Source organism: Diadema antillarum, unplaced genomic scaffold (genome assembly GCF_040938485.1).
Source record: "Diadema antillarum isolate AM-2024a unplaced genomic scaffold, OU_Dant_1.0 seq00001140_RagTag, whole genome shotgun sequence".
Taxonomy (NCBI): Eukaryota; Metazoa; Echinodermata; class Echinoidea; order Diadematoida; family Diadematidae; genus Diadema; species Diadema antillarum.
Window position 1 is genome coordinate 71,359 of NW_027271952.1, and position 19,188 is coordinate 90,546.

General features: G+C 37.0%; 1 protein-coding gene across 1 annotated transcript in view; it reads right to left on the reverse strand.

The window, feature by feature from the left end:
* LOC139744144 (ribosome quality control complex subunit NEMF-like) overlaps positions 1-19,188 on the reverse strand; it is a 51,997-nt gene that overhangs the window by 14,749 nt on the left and 18,060 nt on the right. Inside the window, exons 5-21 of the mRNA XM_071654598.1 lie at positions 18,886-18,953; positions 18,137-18,226; positions 17,347-17,417; positions 16,917-16,987; positions 14,345-14,420; positions 12,966-13,028; positions 12,221-12,298; positions 10,694-10,741; positions 9,411-9,571; positions 8,779-8,943; positions 8,379-8,442; positions 7,619-7,707; positions 6,107-6,210; positions 5,426-5,488; positions 1,468-1,580; positions 729-786; positions 381-439 (exon numbers count right to left, since the gene is read on the reverse strand). Coding sequence (XP_071510699.1) covers positions 381-439; positions 729-786; positions 1,468-1,580; positions 5,426-5,488; positions 6,107-6,210; positions 7,619-7,707; positions 8,379-8,442; positions 8,779-8,943; positions 9,411-9,571; positions 10,694-10,741; positions 12,221-12,298; positions 12,966-13,028; positions 14,345-14,420; positions 16,917-16,987; positions 17,347-17,417; positions 18,137-18,226; positions 18,886-18,953 — 1,441 coding nt within the window. The remainder of the gene's footprint in view (positions 1-380; positions 440-728; positions 787-1,467; positions 1,581-5,425; positions 5,489-6,106; positions 6,211-7,618; positions 7,708-8,378; positions 8,443-8,778; positions 8,944-9,410; positions 9,572-10,693; positions 10,742-12,220; positions 12,299-12,965; positions 13,029-14,344; positions 14,421-16,916; positions 16,988-17,346; positions 17,418-18,136; positions 18,227-18,885; positions 18,954-19,188) is intronic.

Consider the following 19,188-nt stretch of genomic DNA (forward strand, 5'->3'; position numbering starts at 1 on the left):
GCGAGTCTAAGTTTTCACAAATTGGGACTTCCAGATGATTTTGCGAGTGGTTAAATTCGCAATTGTGGAATAAAGTACTGAACAGAGAAATGTATACATGCATGTCATATTCATATCGGGATCAGAGTCAATATTTTCCAGTGTCTTTAAATTCCCAAATAGCACATGACTCGCAAAATTCTCGAAAATATGAACCTCGTGAAATATTCAGCATATACAGAAGTCTGCTCCCCAGATATCAGTCATGCCTCTACAGTACAGAAGAATCCCTAGTCTTAAATGTTTGATTATCATTCATAGAAAGTAACATTATATTCAAATAACATATAATAATATAAACATTCGCAGTAATTGAAAAAAAAAATACCTGCGCTATTTACCTTGAACAGGAATCCAAAGCCCATGACGAGTTGAGTAGGTGGTAGGTAGTTCTTCTTCCCTAAAGATTTATGAAAACACATTATAAAAACACAGATGAATGCATGGGAGTTTGCCGACAACATCATTATTCCTTCAAAGTCATTGCCCTTATCAGAAGTTGCAATGTACCATACCTCATCATAACCAGATGGTAAAGATTGCTATTAAACACTTGAACACCCATAAAAGGAAACCCTCAAAGCCAAATTTGTGAACACATGAACATACATAGAAAGCAAATGAACAAATTTTATAGAAAAAACAACATGCCATTAAAATTATAGGAGAAAAAGAAAAGTGAAACATACCTCTGATCATGAAGCTACCAGTTGAGAGGTACTCCCCAGTGGGTGCTGTTTTTGTTACCTGATTCACACAAAATAGGAGGGAATTTCTTTATATGAAGATTGTGTGGTGATGCAGATGACTGAAAGCAGAATCTTGGTATTTGAAATACTATCAGAATCTATCCTATCTTTCATCTAATTCAGTCATGGAAAGGGGGGGGGGGGGTGGGTGGGGAGGAAGCCTGATGCATTACTGTATTAAATGGAAAGCTTCAACCATCCAATATTGAACATAATAAGTGTACCAGCTTTTCAGCAGAGTTCACGCACACATTTATTCAATGATGAGTCAAGAATCAAAAGGGTGATAACTCAAGATGCAATCTTATCTGACAAGACTGCTTATAAACTGATGGTTGTGTGAGACTTCCATCATTAACTTTTTTTTTTCTATCTCTCTTCTATTATGACATTAAAAAGTCTACAGAAATTTGCAATTGTCTCATTTCTGCTTTCTTCTAATTTTCTAATAGTCTAGGTTTACTCTTGTCATAACTCAAACAATTCTAAAAATGAAAACAAGTATAGAGACCCAAGAAGCGAAAAAAGAAAAATAAGAAAAAAAAAGAGGAAGAAATAAAAAAGACAGATTTTGTGACAATGTACACAGAAAGTCATCATGATCTCTAGTTGACTACAACATACACCAGCTGTCCTGGGGGAGGATGCCAAGTTACAGTAGGGGGAAGGATATATTCACCTGATCATGGTGCACCCACCATGCACTGGTGACAACTTTGGCATCCCAAGCCACACTGAAACACACTGCCATGGTACCAGCCTCCTGCAGTGTCTTGGGTGGTATAGGTCCACCTGGGCAGGGGAACACGGGCAGAGCAATCACATCAATACGGTTGGATTGCGGTAATACATTTTTGTGGTATTTTAATGGGTGTTGATATAGCTAAAGTGATGCACATATAAATGGATGGGTCAGGTTTTTCAAATTTAGCCCTGGGACACCTTTGGTGGATAAATGCTGTGTGTGGCATGAGCAATGTCTTTGTGTGCCATCACTATTAAAACTATGTAAACTAGCAGTGTTTATGAAAACACTGTAAATGTTAAGCGCAGTACAGTGATATAGCACAATTCCTAACAGTGCTCTACCTTAGAGGCTGCCTTCATCTATATTAGTCCAGGCGCAGCGACCCAGAAAAAATGACTTCGTTCAACCCACCCCGCAGAAAAGGTTTGACTGCATGGGGTGGTCGGTTGGACCCTCTGGAACACCCCTAGGTAGTATGTGATATCAAATTGTGGTATCAATGAAATTTTACAGGCCATTTTAGTTGCGACATGACCATATTCTTCGAGGAAGCGTCTGCGCACACTAAGACTACTACACGTACCACTAGCACTGCTACAGGCGCCAATGCCAGTGGTGCGTGTTATAGTCTTAGCGTACAAAGACTTTTTCCGCAACAAACATCGGTTTTTGCTTGCAAACTAACTTTTCACGCGAAGCTGGGGTCGGTGTAGTGTAGTTTCCAGACGTTTTTATTTCGTCTTTATTTCTCCGAGTTGAAGCAAGCCAAGTGAGAGTGCATATCCAGCGATTGTGACGCCCGAACCGTTTTTTGTGGCAATCATTGAGCATGCACCCTCACTCGGCTTAGCGCAATACAGCGGGCTTCTGGCCAATACACAAGCTGTAACTCAGAGAAATAAAGGCGAAATAAAAACAGCTAGAAATTAAGACTAGAGTCGGTAACGCTTGTTGCTATTGGGGCACTGAAAATGACAAAATTATCACAGTTTTTGCATTTATTTCACGAAGGATTCATCGAAACGCCTTAAAACTATATATGTGCATGTTGCTAGAGATGTCAGCAATACAATGGGATACATTGTAAGGTATAATATTGTGCATGGTTACCATGGTAACCGGATGCCTACAGGTAATTGGTAACTCCCAAAAATGTCTGGAATTTAGACAGGTTTGTTTCTTTTGCCTTTCGTGCACATCACTCATTGAAGATGAGCTCTACACTGTAAAATTAGTCTGGATAAAAAGGGAAAAGACGCCCAAGATTTTTCCCTCATTCTCTCCTCAGCATTAATTCATTACTACACGTTTTGAATAAAATTTACATATCATGATATTTCATTTCATTATATACCGGGTGTCCCAAAAAAAGCGGAACGGTGGATTTTCAGTACCTTGCGTTCTAAAAGCGATATATTTTTTGACATCATTAGAAAGAGCATCTTCCGCAGAAGACCATGACACCAAAATCATTAAATTTGGTTCAGTACTTTTTATTCTTCGCCAATTTCTGTAAATGCAGTCATTTTCAATTTTTTGCGACTTATGAGATAATAATTTGGATGCGACACGCGTTCCGTACGGCGAATTGTATAAGCTCGTTGATCCATGTCAACAAAAGATAACGCTTTCATATTGGGCGCGCGCACACACAGACACACACACACACACACACTGCTTTTTCCTGGCCAGTGCCCAATGTGAGAGCTGTATCTTTTGTTGACATGGATCACCGAGCTTACACAATATTCAGCGTATGGATCGCGTGTTGCACTCAAATTATTATCTCATAAGTCCCCCAAATCCGACGAAATTTGAAAATGACTGCATTTTCAGAAATTGGCGTAGAATAAAAAGTACTGAACCAAATTTAATGATTTTGGTATCATTGTCTTCTGCGGAAAATGCTCTTTCTAATGATGTCAAAAGATATATCACTTTTAGAACGCAAAGTACTGAAAACCCACCGTTCCGCTTTTTTTGGGACACCCGGTATATATATATTTTTTTTCAATAGGTAACGAACACAAAAGTACGCTTAATTCTTTGATGGATAATAACGTGTATATTCCTTCTTTAGAAAGGAATTTATCGGTATTCTTGAATAAACTTCCTTTCAGAACATAAACAATCAATTGCTTTCCTCTGCTCTTTTCCAGGATTGTTTTGAATAACCATCGCTCTGTAAATACTCGAAAGAGCTACTATAGAATATTGGCTTTGCTTTCTGTATTCATCTTATTTTTTAAGGGAAATTTGTGTCCATACATTATTAAAAACTATATACATTTGCCTATGCTTTGAAGTCAAATTTGTGTTGAAAGTACGACGGATGCAACTTTTTCATGCATTTTTCTATTCGAAAATGATATTTTTCTTTCAATGGTCGTTTATTATGCCTTTGCTTACAAATTTTGCTGTAACTTGAGAATGCTTCAAAATATTCTTCACATATATGTCGTGCACTTTATGCAGAAGGAAGGACATGCTTATTGAGCTTTTTGAAATTATGGGCTTTAGTTTTTGAGTTATTGACAACTAAATTCTGATTGGATAATACTGGTTGCCATGGCAACAGGGACAACTTTTTTAATGAAAATCAATAAAAAAGTGTGTGATTTTTTTTTTTATTGCATCTATAAGATTAAAAAAAAAACGATGTTTGCAGCAGCAGGAGGCATTTTGGGGGTTACCAGTCACCTTTAGGCATCCGGTTACCATGGTAACCATGCACAATATTATAACTTAGAATGAATCCCACTGTATGGATGACATCTCTTGCAACATGTACATATATAGTTTTATGCAGTTTTGATGAATTCTTCATGAAATAAATGCAAAAACTGTGTGAGTTTGTCGTTTTCAGTGCCCCAAATAGCGACAAGCGTTTACCGACCCTAGTCTTAATTTCTAGCCGTTTTTTCGTCTTTATTTCTCTGAGTTGCAGCTTGTGTATTATGCAGAAGCCCGCTGTATATATTGCGCTAAGTGGAGTGAGAGCACACACCCAGTGATTGCGATTCGGTCGTCACAATCACCGGGTATGCGCTCTCACTCGGCTTGCTTGAACTCTTGAAATAAAGACGACATAAAAACGGCTAGAAACTACACTACACCGAACCAAGCTTGGCGTGAAAAGTTAGTTTGCAGGCAAAACCCTTGTTTATCGAAGAAAAAGTATATGCGCGCTAAGACTACTACACGCAGCACTGGCACTGGCGCCTGTAGCAGTGCTAGTGGTGCGTGTAATAGTCTTGGCGTGCGCAGACTCTTTTACGTTTGTTCCAACAAATCATGATGAAAAGTGGCCAGTAAAATTCTACTGACACCACAATTTGGAACCACATACTACCTGGGGATGTTCATAGAGGTCCCATCTACCACCTTGTCTGGTCAAACCTTTTCTGCGGGGTGGGTTGAACGAACTCCTTAATTAAGCCTCTTACAGGAATTAGCGCCTTGACTAATATATCTATTTTCTAATCTGAGGGTTTTTTGTTTTGTTTTGTTTTTACCCCTTCCCTACTCTAAAGCTAAGGGATAATTGGCAACATATGGTAACTAAAAAAACAGAGGTGACCTATCTCAGCCTTTAACATATTTCCCATACTTGTTCTTTCATCTCAGAATACTCCACTATAAACAGCACAATTCTTAAATTATCGAGGTAGTTGACACCATCCAACCTGCCTTTTTTGCTTAGTCAGTCTTGAAAATAATACTACATCATTTCTTTCCTCTAATTTCCTCAAAAATGCACATTTAGCAAAGGGCTGAGAATTTGGGATGCTGATATTGAAGTGAAGTGGAACATGAAAACCAATCTGTATCATAGGACTTGATTCCTAGCAGTTTAAGTCTGTGGCAAGATGTGCACACTCCTACTAACCTCCAGAATTCTTGACGATAACGCTGCTAGCTCCATGAATGTCAGCATGAACATAGACATCACCTTGCAGTATACAGAAAGCACAATATCTTGAATATAAATCATGCCCTTGGATGAAAATGTATAATTTTTTTCCAAATTCAAGAAATATCTTAATTGTTGGAAACGTTGCATTATGCAAGTTGTTATGTTATGTACAGGATCATTACTTTTAGGAAATATTTCACTTTGACTTCCGGATTTAGAATAGTGATCATGCAGTCAATGTGCTTACACTACAGATCACAAAAAAATATATATATATATTTAGATACAGGTAATAGAAAAATCTAAATTCCTATATCAAAATCTTTCAGCTAAAATCCAGTACCAGTTTATGATTTATCAGAAAATACATCACATTCAGTCACATACAACAATCACAACAAATTTCAAGAGTTTACAAAAACTTTGCAGTGCCGACAGAAAGCCCTTCTCAGCTCTCCACTGATTCACTATTGAATCATATCTTTAGAAATCATCATGAATGTCAAACATTAACTAAAACATATTTTTTTTCTCATTCCCTTTGATGAATTTCCAGTCTCTACATCATACCTGGGATGATAGATATCTGAAATGAAAAAAAAAAAAAAAAATGCTGACAGATGAAAAGCTAGTAAAAATAGCAACCAGTCCTACCTTGTGATAAGTACTTCTTCACCACTAGTTCATTCTGCTGCTGGTCCCGACCAGCAATGATGATGTAGTTCTCAGAACTAATACACCAGTAGAACTTCTCAAACCTGTTGTGTGGAGATGATGACATGCAGATTAGGTGTCATGTGGAATCATTGGTCTTGTCAGTATCAAGTCCAGTTCATGAAAATGGCTAGGTCAACACAATCATACTTTAACCCTAAAAAGACTGGGCTATTTTGGTAGCTCGAAAGACTGGGGGGGGGGGGGGGGGCCTAAAGGGCCCCCCCTTAGGATCTCGGCCGTGGATCACGCGATCGCCGCGGAAATTTGCACAATGGTAGTGTACGATGTAATCTACAAGATCGTATATTTAAATTTTCCAAAATAGTCTTCTTTTATTTTATTTTGATTAATTATGCTAATTTATGCAAGAAATCAGATTTTTTGATCTAAATCAGTAAATAAAGCTCCAAAAGTGCTCATTTTTGGTCTAGATATTCTTTGTGGCATTCTTAGCAAATGTACTTGAAAAAAAATTCGGTATCAAAATTAATTTCTTATTCATTTTATTGTTTTATGAATTTCTTATGTATTTCATTGTTTTTTCAACCTTTTGTTTTTGTTGTTTTTTCAGCAAAATTTGTGGCAGACCCTTTTTGAAGCATAATACTACTAAAACAAATTGATTTTAGCCATTGAGAGTAAAAATAAGCATGTTTATATGAACCATGTGATAAAACTCAATTTGTATTGACTTTGTACACAAAATCACATTTTTTGAGCCATTTTCGGTCTCACGTGCATGTACAAAAAGTTATGTAACTTCAGAACCGTACCCCCGGGCGTCACAAATTTGGCGTCAAAATGTGCGGGAAACTCGAAAGAAAAAAGTCATAGAGCATCGCGGCGAGAGCATTGCGTGTTGCTGAGTAATCGCGCGAAATGTCGAGGGGGGGGGGCCTTTTAGGCCCCCCCCCCCCCAGTCTTTTTAGGGTTAAACACACTTTTTTATATCAGTCTACCCAATACCTCAAGTAGGGGGATGCTAAAATATTAGAACCCTATATGATGCTTATGATTAATTGATTAATAGTCTTTATCAATGCAAAGGGTAGACTATTCAAACGAAAGTATTTTGAAATTTTAGATATTCTTTCTGCTAAGTGAAAACCATTCATTCATTCATTCATTCATTCATTCATTCATTCATTCATTCATTCATTCATTCATTCATCTGTTTTGTACCAAAATAATCATGACAATACAAACACATCTCGCATCACAATTGCATATGTCTATGACAGGCACAGTGGATACAAACAACACCCTACAAATCTATTACACAATTATATATATATACCATTCATTAGTTTGAGGCCCATTAAAAGAGTAACAGACTTCAAAAAGCATACTAGTGAGCAGCAATTCTCTAAATGAAAACATAACAATCTCTTCTACTGGAGTTAAAACCAGCAACTTTGTACACTAATGCAGATCAGGAGATAAACTTACCAATAGGTCTTCCTTGATTTGTTGATGCTCGCTACCATGGCAACATCTTTCAGAGCCTGCTTTGTCTTCTTCTCAGCAGACTTTATTGCCTGTACGTTGTTAAAATGCACAAACGGTACGCTCGAATAATGGCTGTAAGATGTGAAGTGTTACATCTATTCAGCACTTGCCAGAACTTATCAGAATGCATTTTTTTTTTTGTTCAGAGTGGTGTCAGGTAGTGCTGTATGGACACACTACAATAGAATGAGGTGCTGCTGCTGTACCAGTGCATTAGGTTTCCATGGTATATATCTGCATAGTCCCACACAAATAAATTAGTGGTGGTAATGAGGTTAAACTAGCATTTGCATTCCTGATGTAGTATGCTTGCTTGTTTTCGCTTTGCTACATCACTGAATGACATTTTGTTCATAGTCTTTAGGAGAAAAACGAGCAAGAATTGACCAGAAAAGAGAACAATACTGTATATGCCAGATATTTAGCGAGTCCAAATTTTTGCATATTGGGACTTCCCGACAATTTTGCCAGTGGTTAAATTCTCGACCGTGGAGTACTGAACTGCATGGAGCAATGTATATGTGTACGTTATATTCATATTGGGATCAGAATCAATATTTTCGTGTGTCTTTGATTTCGCGAATAGCCCCTGACTTACGAAGTTCACGGAAATAAAAACCTTGTGAAATATTTGGCGTATACAGTACTCTTCTTCAATTTCTTTTCTGGTCTTGTTCTGCCTCTATGTATGGTAACTAACCTTGGCCGATGATTCCACAGTCTTTTGTTCCTTTTTCTGAGATGTCTTCTTCTGCACAAAGAATCTACAAAAGGATCATTTCAACATCAGAAATATCAACCAAAAGATAAATCGGTAAAACTGTGCATGTTTTCTGTATGGATTAAGCATTCAGCATTCATGCATGAGTTATAGTAGTACAGGACACAATTTAAACACAGCAATGAAACATGAGTATGAGGGACAATAGGTGTACAGTCTATTATTTGTTTGCACTGAATTGTGCAGAGACTGTTTTGCAAACACAGCATGACTGATGTGTAACTTGGCAATTCAGGTGTAAATGACAGCAGGTGAAAATATCATTCGCTGAAGTCACACTATCTCGCTTAAATACGAGGCTCTGATCGACAGAACTCACCGTCTGGCATTGGCATAAGCAGACAAGCCCAGGTCAATGTCCACTATCATCGGCTGTGGACGATCACCCCTTGGCTTGGATTTCTGTCGAGGTGCTGCGTCTTTCATTTCACTGTCGCTATCACTCTCCTCACTAAAGTCTTCATCATAGTCAATGTATGGGTCCCTGAATAAAAGACCATGATAATATATGGAAGAGTTGATAATGTTGAAATTACTGTTCCTTTGTTTTCCCTTAAATGTTAACTTCAAAATTATAAAGAACATTACACTAATTTTCTATAGTTACTCAACCCAAGCTTTATATTGGAGGTTTGAGTTTGTGAAAAATGAATGGGATTTGATTGAACTACTGTATAAGCTGTTATTTTCGCATGCAGATATTTTTGCGAATTAGGAGGTCACGGACATTTTCGTGAGGTGTTGTTTTTGCGAATTAACACTGCGGCTATCATAAGTGCACTTGATTGATTACACTAGTGCATAGTGACATTTTTGCGTGTTGTTTAATTTGCGGTCCAACAGTAATTCATGAAATTTGCAACAGCTTAAACAGTAAGCTACTGACAAGCTGCATAGTGATGGTGCATTCAACCAAAGATGTCTGCACTATCTAAGTAAATGAGGGTATACCTGAGAAGCATCTGGAAGTGATTGGTATCCAGCTTCAATCCCTTTATTGCCATGGCAACTGGATCCCCCTGGGTCTGGGCCTCTTTGATGATGTTGTCAATCTCCTTCCAGTCAATCTGATTGGCCACAGCACTCCGCACGACCCTCAGAGCTTGCTCCACCTACAGACAGATCATGACAGATTTACTCACTTCTGGTTTTCACAAAAAGGCTATCATGACTACTACTACTAAAATGCTGAATAATCAGTGATTTTTCACATCAACAAAAGGCAATTTGTCAATCAGATGCAATAAAACCAATTTGATGCAAGTATTCATAAATTTGAAGAGGAACTGTTTTGACACATCATTTCACAGGCCTCCAATTCCATACTCCTTGCTTTTATCCCTATCAAACCAAATGAACAAACAATAACCTGATTCTAGTTCAAATTAGGCAAATGAATAAAAATGCAAGGAAAAGCAACTACCAAAAATTACATTCAGTTGCCCAGAGTTCAATGTTTAACTTGACAATAATTGCCTAAGACACCATAGTCAGTACCCACAGCATTTCATTAATGACAAAGAATGCATACAAGAGACAACAGACATCAATGTACATAACACAGATGACCTCTGGAAATTGGACATACTGCCTTCAACCACAAATATGTGATATTTTGTCATTCTTGGAGAATATACCTGAAATATTCCTCATTTTAATATGACACCTGTAAAGAGACAATTATCTTCAGAGGGTAGATTCATCAGCATTCTGCACATTTTCCAAGGAAATAAATGCACCTCAAAATTTAAAAGGCATCACTGCAGAGTGATGGAAGTCAAGGAAAAGAAATGGCAATTTATGTAAGCACAGACAGAAATGGTAAATGCAATCCTCAAACTGGAAATCTGTGTCCAGTATTTACAAGCTTATTTACAAGTTTTCTTGAATGATCTGTACATTGTACCATGATCTGTGAGGGCCCCAAGACAATGTTACTAATTAGCATATAGTGACAACTTGTAATTGGACAAAATCAAAGGATTGGTCAACCTGTCAAATTAAAAAAAAATAATAAAAAATACACACAACTGATGTTTGACACATAAGTTACATAATAACACAAAATGATTTTAAGAGCATGAGACACTCATGAAATTTTGGTAATGTTCCATCATCTGGAGCAAAAATTGTTTTAGAATTCTATTCAAAAAAATAGAAAAAAGGATTTATATCTATTAATGTTCAAGACATTTCAGAAAACTGCACACTTAGCATACTCTTCATTGACTCACCAGTGGAAGGTTGATCTCAATGAGAGCTCCCTTTTTCTCATTCAATGCCTAAAGGAAATGAAAAGATTTTTCATTTTTATAGTCATGATAGTACCAACAACCTGTATAATTTTGCACACACACAAACACAAGCACACACACACACACGAATCTTCAGTTCACCTTGAATGAAACAATACTCTTAACTTACAACTATTTAACGACAGGAAACAGTAACAAATTATTACAATACTAAGGAGGCATTCTGAAGTGCATCTTGTTTGACATAATACTCTGCAATACTCCAGATACAATATTCAATACCATTACGCTACATATCATGATTAATAGAGCAAATATTATAACATTAAACACTGTCAGATTTATCTACGGGGAAGGGTACAATTGCTGCTATTACTACGGAGAACTGATGATAGAAATATGCAATACTGTAGTCATAATTCTGTACACAATGGCATGACTTAACTTTTGCACAGCATGGTACCAACTAAAAGATGCTGGATACATTTAAAGTCTTTAGATTGTGGAACATCAACATTTTGTGACTTTGTATTTCAATGTCATTTTGAAATATCAAATTGATAACCATGATTGATGATGAATGATGATGCTGCTGCTGCTGCTGCTGATAATACTTCTACTACTACTAATAATAATGATGACAACAACAACAAAAATAACTAGAGAAGCACTCTGAGAGCGCAGACCTCCGCCAAGCATGCAGCCTATTTCCATCACTGATCTTGTTCTTCCATAGAGATATCAGTGATTTCCACCCATACGTACTTATACTATAGCATGCTGAAAGTGTTTATAATAGTGTGCTGAAAGTCTCCCGATTTCCCAATATAGAAGCCTTTGTTACATCATAAACCCTCAGCTGCACAGCGCGCCTCATCCTAGCAGAAACTTGAGCACGCACTTTAGAGCGCGCATGCAAACCTCAAATACGCGCAGCCTGAACTTCCAAGTTCATTGACCCTACCTGACAAAATATCAAAAATCCTTCATAAATTCCCCCAAAATTCTCGGATCACTACCAAAAGTTAATCGTTTGTTACTTGTGTCATTCTCAACCTTTCCTGCAAGTTTCATCCCAATCCGTTTTCTACTTTTTGAGTTATTTTGCACACAGACAAACGAACGAACGAACGAACAAACCAACGGTAACGAAAACATAACCTCCTCCCTTGGCAGAGGTAATAATGATGATGATGATGATAATGATGATGATAATAATAATAATAATAATAATAATAATAATAATAATAATAATAATAATAATAATAATAATAATAATAATAATAATAATAATAATAATAATGATAATAATAATAATAATAATAATAATAATAATAATAATAATAATAATGATAATAATAATAATAATAATAATAATAATAATAATAACGATAATAACATACATCATATACATAAAGCATACATCACTTTATGATTGATGATTATATGTAGTATTACAGCAGTAGTAGTAAGACTAGTAACTGTAGCAGTAGACATGAAACTGACCTGCGTTTCCTGGAGGGAAGTAATGCGTTTTTCGTGGTCCTTCTTCACGTTGTTGAGCTTCTTCATAGCGTCCCTTTCCTGACCAAGCAGAACCAACAACAACCATAGTAATTATCGGCAGCTTCATTCCTCGTCAATGATCAGGTATCCTCTTTCTAGATTAGTTATTTTTTACTATCCTTATTACACATGCATGATAATACATCCACTTTCTGTTCAAACTGCAATTGCCAAATCAGTGTAGTACAAAAACTTTGAAATCTGAGATGATGTCTGGCTTTCAATATTGTTGAGGATGGGTTGCGTGTCTGTGTGTGTGTGTGAATACATTTGCAATGCACATCAGAAACGTAGAGATGCATCATAAATATAGAGAAATGTTTTATCATTTATTTGGATGTACCAAGCTTTGCACAAAATCAAGCAAACTTAATAGTGAAGAAATTTCATAATGCAATTTGAGAGCTATGATTAAATACTTCTTTTAAAACAGTACCACCAAGGAAGTATTCTCATACCTCTCTTCTAAATACTAAATACAAACATACATATGCACATTTTTCACACACAATTAACAGAAATGCATATGTATCAGTTATTTACACAAATCTTAACAAATCAGGCATTCGATCTTGACAATAAAGACTCAATCCACGTCTTTCTTGAGTTTGTTCTCCTTTCCCTGTCTTCATAAGAGATCACATCTGAGCAGACAGAAATGCATTCGCAAATTTCAATCACTTACTTGCTGGAGAACCTTCATATCCAACTTCTGACTTTCCATCTGCGAGAAAAATTCATCCACAGCCTGCAAAATAAACACAGGCGATCATTTCCAATGATATTCACATCCTAAAAGAAATCGCTCATGTCAAACTTCTTGGTCATCCTTTGTAACAGAGCACAACACACACAATATGTTCTCTATCAAATGATCAGCTCACATTTCCAGTCAATCATCAGAGGATGTTCATGTGCTCACGTTCATAGCCACCTTGTGGCTATATCATTGTGCAATGGCTACAACTCTGAACAACTTTGTTTGAACTTGCGAGCAGATGTACACCATACCTTCTGATCTCAGTGATGTATGGTGCATGCTACAAAAGAGGATTATTCCATTATGAGAACAGGGGTATTGCTTTGATTAGTATAATGATACAAATTATGCATTAAAAAACACAACCCTACACACATTACAACAAATTAATGCCACTGATGAAAAACAATAACAACAAACTGAAAACCTCAATGTATAATGAAAACCAATAATCCCACAGGACAAATAAGTGATATTCCCTCAAATGATCTCATTCACATCAAGCTAATGGTTAATGGCTACACCAATCAGGCACATGTTGGTGTTTGGTGCTCCCATAGTTGCCACACATGGTGCAACTACTACAGGGTTACTCACATCCTAACCCACTTCCTGTGGCAGTGTTGTCTGGTTGGATTTACAGTAACAATGAGTGACGCGAGTGAACTCTGCACATCAGGTCATGTTGCCATATCTGGCTAGTGATAGGATTGGATTCGTTTCAAAAACAAAATATAAACAATCAGGCAGGCAAGGCCATCTACTCTACTATGACTGAGTCTGGATACCACACTGCCCATTTATTATTCCTGCAAACCAAATGCACCATACTCTAAGCATGTGTTTTATTCTATCAATTAAATGTCAGCTAAAACATGGAGTAGTGTTTCACTGTAACTTCAATAATTGGTTGAATCCACATGCCTTTGTGGTAACTGTCTGTACATATTTGTGTGTGTGAGAGAGTGTAGGGGTGTGTGTGTGTGTGCTCTGTGCACATGTGATACAACAAAGTATTGTTATACTTGCGCTTAAAAACACTATCATCATCATGTTACTTTATCATAATTCTGTGCACCATATGCTCTTTGGCATTAAATATAAACATTGTTGATGAAGCCAAGTTAATTAGGCAAAATTTATTATTTCATATGGTATGTGCCCTCCCTTCATATTCTAAATCAGACTTCCACAAACAGAGAACATCGAATCAGTAAATAAAATCATATTACTCGGGGACGATTGATTATGAGTATTGGTATACATGGGAATGCTTATGGGAAAGTTAAAACGTTCTGCCTTACCTGGTCGAAGGTGTCAAACTCCTTGTACGGTTGTGATTCATGTTGCTTGAATAGGAAGGGGTGGAATTCTGAATACCTAATTAAAGTTGAATAACAAAAAAGAATTATCATGTATGACAGTACTTCACTTGAATTATAACAAGGAAAAGTAGAAATTACGCAGTGCGTAATATATGTCCCCGCCGGAAGTAGCATTTCGTAGCAAAATGTACAATATAGGTCAAAAATCAAGGTCAAAGGTCAAAGAAGTCAAAGGTCAAAATTCTGTGTACAAGTTTTGAAGCCCTCACCTAGTGCCATCACATAAAGCAAACGGAATCGAAATCGGGTTAGAAATGGCGAAGAAGTAGCATTTTGCAGCCATGCAATATACAATATAGGTCAAAAATCAAGGTCAAAGAAGTCAACGGTCAAAATTCTGTGTAGAAGTTTTGAAGCCCTCACCTAGTGCCATCACATAAAGCAAACGGAATCGAAATCGGGTTAGAAATGGCGAAGGAGTAGCATTTTGTAGGAAAATGTACAATACAGGTCAAAAATCAAGGTCAAAGGTCAAAGAAGTCAAAGGTCAAAATTCTGTGTAGAAGTTTTGAAGCCCTCACCTAGGGCCATCACATAAAGCAAACAGAATCGAAATCGGGTTAGAAATGGCAAAGGAGTAGCATTTTGTAGCTAATGTACAATATAGGTCAAAAATCAAGGTCAAAGGTCAGAGAAGTCAACAGTCAAAATTCTGTGTAGAAGTTTTGAAGCCCTCACCTAGTGCCATCACATAAAGCAAACGGAATCGAAATCGGGTTAGAAATGGCGAAGGAGTAGCATTTTGTAGCAAAATGTACAATACAGGTCAAAAATCAAGGTCAAAGGTCAAAGAAGTCAAAGGTCAAAATTCTGTGTAGAAGTTTTGAAGCCCTCACCTAGTGCCATCACATAAAGAAAAACAGAATCGAAATCGGGTTAGAAATGGCGAAGGAGTAGCATTTTGTAGCTAATGTACAATATAGGTCAAAAATCAAGGTCAAAGGTCAAAGAAGTCAACAGTCAAAATTCTGTGTAGAAGTTTTGAAGCCCTCACCTAGTGCCATCACATAGAGCAAACGGAATCGAAATCGGGTTAGAAATGGCGAAGGAGTAGCATTTTGTAGGAAAATGTACAATACAGGTCAAAAATCAAGGTCAAAGGTCAAAGAAGTCAAAGGTCAAAATTCTGTGTAGAAGTTTTGAAGCCCTCACCTAGGGCCATCACATAAAGCAAACAGAATCGAAATCGGGTTAGAAATGGCAAAGGAGTAGCATTTTGTAGCTAATGTACAATATAGGTCAAAAATCAAGGTCAAAGGTCAGAGAAGTCAACAGTCAAAATTCTGTGTAGAAGTTTTGAAGCCCTCACCTAGTGCCATCACATAAAGCAAACGGAATCGAAATCGGGTTAGAAATGGCGAAGGAGTAGCATTTTGTAGCAAAATGTACAATACAGGTCAAAAATCAAGGTCAAAGGTCAAAGAAGTCAAAGGTCAAAATTCTGTGTAGAAGTTTTGAAGCCCTCACCTAGTGCCATCACATAAAGAAAAACAGAATCGAAATCGGGTTAGAAATGGCGAAGGAGTAGCATTTTGTAGCTAATGTACAATATAGGTCAAAAATCAAGGTCAAAGGTCAAAGAAGTCAACAGTCAAAATTCTGTGTAGAAGTTTTGAAGCCCTCACCTAGTGCCATCACATAGAGCAAACGGAATCGAAATCGGGTTAGAAATGGCGAAGGAGTAGCATTTTGTAGGAAAATGTACAATGCAGGTCAAAAAATCAAGGTAAAAGGTCAAAGAAGTCAAAGGTCAAAATTTTGTGTAGAAGTTTTGAAGTCCTCAACTAGTGCCATCACATAAAGCAAACGAAATCGAAATCGGGTTAGAAATGGCGAAGGAGTAGCATTTTGTAGCAAAATGTACAATATAGGTCAAAGGTCAAGGTCAAAGGTCACAACTGAAATTCTGTGTAGAAGTTTCGAAGCTCCCATGTAGTGCTCTCATATAAAGCAAACAGAATCAAAATCGGCTCATAGATGACAGAGAAGTAGCAAATTGAACATTTTGATCACACACGGACGCACACACGGACACACGGACGGACACACACACGTACGGAGCCCGTTTCATAGTCCCCTGCTCGAACTCGTTCGGCGGGGACAATTATTGTAGATGACTTGAATCTTATTTGCAATGTGTGTGTGTGTGTGAGTACATGTATATTATGCTTTTGTCTTTTATCTGAAATAATGAAGGGGAAACACCTGTGTCCAGACAAAGCAATTGTCCACAAACTTTATTAGGTGGTGATTCGTATACTACACAAAGTTCCATACATGGGACTGCATTGACCGCTATCGTTTACACCAAAATACAATGCCAAAATGCTCAGATGAGAAGTGCCGATGATATTGTTGTCCAACTAGAGCAGTGTGGACAGATTATCAAAGTCCCAATTGAACGATGACAGCAGAGTACAACTTTGGCTACAATAGAAGCAAGAATTCTACATACTTTTGGTCACATAAAAGAACATCATCCAAGACTCACGTTAACAGTTCTGCATCTGGGGCATCCTCAGAGGCTTTGGGCTTCTTTTCTCGCTTCTGGATAATGTAACCCTGCACCAAGAAGGGCATATAACAATAAAAGCATAAAACAACAACAGAGTGCATGGTAAGATTTTTTTTTTCCTTGTCACAAATTCCTTGCAAACAGTGAAAGAACAAGTCTTCTACAAATCTTCATACAGCAAATATGGGAAAATAATGAAAATAACCACTTCCATCCTAGCTTTCTCCAGTGAATGATGAACAGCTAAATTCAGAAGTGTCAATTCAACGATGACAAAATGATAATTCCTGCAGCAACATCCGCCCAACACTCGATGAGATCATCCCATACTGGTACACTCTCTCACAGCTGCCCATACATGAGGATCAACATTTGCCATGATTGGTTACATCACTACAAAACTCACTTTGCATATTGAGCCAGATTTTTCCATGTAGTTTACACCATCTTCTAATGCAGCCATGATCCTAGGCATATCTGAAATAGAGAAAAACAAGAGTGATCGAGGGTGAGAGGGAGAGAGGGAGAGGGGGAAAACTATGATGGTGTACTTGAGGTCTCAAGCTTGATTACACTACACCTACACTTCGTTACAACACCACATACAAGGAACACAGTTACTAGGTCTATTGCTCTCAAATAGTTTTCACGTGCTAAAATAATGCACATGTCATTCTTACTCTTTTAACAGCTTACATGTGTGAGAAAATGACATAACCTGGGATTTTATTCAGTCCCTTTTTTTCCTTCATGTCATTCTTTCACAATAACTGCACATAATTCGTCTTCCTTAAATTAGTTTCATGCACAAAACACTGTAGAATGGGACTGCAGTGGCAGAGCAGATGAGGCTCTTAAACAGGAAATCTAGAATTCAAATACCCGGTAAGATGAGTGCTTTCATCCTTAGACAAGATGCTTTATGACTACTCTGACCTTCTTTTAACCCAATTGTGAAAATGGGTACCTGACCAAGCAAGGATAAACAATAATGGCAGAGCATTTATAATGGAAGAGCAGTGAAGGGGCTACCCTCAGTAAATAAAATCACATCATCTTTATCAATGCTTATGGTAAAAATCATTTGTTGGATAAGAAAAGGATATTAGTTCAGCACAGAGCCAATCAAATACTTAAGATTCTCGACCAACAACTATTCTATTGGACGTGACAGACTCTCTTGAGAGGAGGAATACCTTGATCAATGTCAAATCCATTCTTTCTGCTTGCATTTGATGGGAAGTTCTGGCTGAGCAAACAATGATCTATCAGGGCTGGTCCATAAACTGGAGCATTGAGATATAGAGACAAATGACTGGAATGTGATCAGAGTATAACCATACATAGTTATAGCAGAGTCAAATACCACAAATCTGCCATTAATACTTAGAAATAATCTACATCAAAAATTCAGAATATCTTTTCTTTTTTCTTTTTCTTTTTTTTGGACACATATAAGCCCTGAAGTGGTAAACTATCCTCTGGGAGAGATGATTAGTATAGAGGTGTAACAGTTTAAAATCCTCATTTGTGTAACTTCATGCAAAGTCAGCATTATTTCATGCAAATCAGAAACACATAGTTAACATCATGACACCAAGTCTGAACATTTGCACAACTGCAAGCAGACATTGACATTGAATAACATATTTTGCAACACAACTGCACTTTAACATTGATATGCATTTTATTCTACAATCATAGAACTTCGTTCCATTCTTGTAGATTGCTGTCTTATCTATATAATCGCTCTTCATTCCTAAGATACTTTGTTGAAAATGTGAAACATATCAATCAAGCATCGAACCATGTAAACATCAACTAATCTATCAATTTAGTGGGTAAGATTATTATTAGAGGTAAACAATTAATTCATCAATAGGAATCTAAGAGAAATTTTACTCACAGTGTTATCTAAAGGTATATCAAATAAAGGACAACTTACTGAAATGTGGATTGAGAAGCTTTCGAATGTTGTCCTCTGGTTTACCACCAGCTAATATTTCTTGAACTCTGAGTTAACACAGAAAGAGAAGAAGAAAAATCAATCCATGGATTTACAGCACTTCACAATGAGCAGTCTAATAATAGGACTTGATGTCTTATTTCTAGGGTCAAAACTTTAAATTTTAGCTTTGTGTGAACTCCAGGAACCTTTGAAGGAATTTCTTTAGACACACCAGAACAATGACAGAAAGAAACTAGATACATTTTATCCAAGCTTGCTAAATCAAAAGTTTGCTAATCA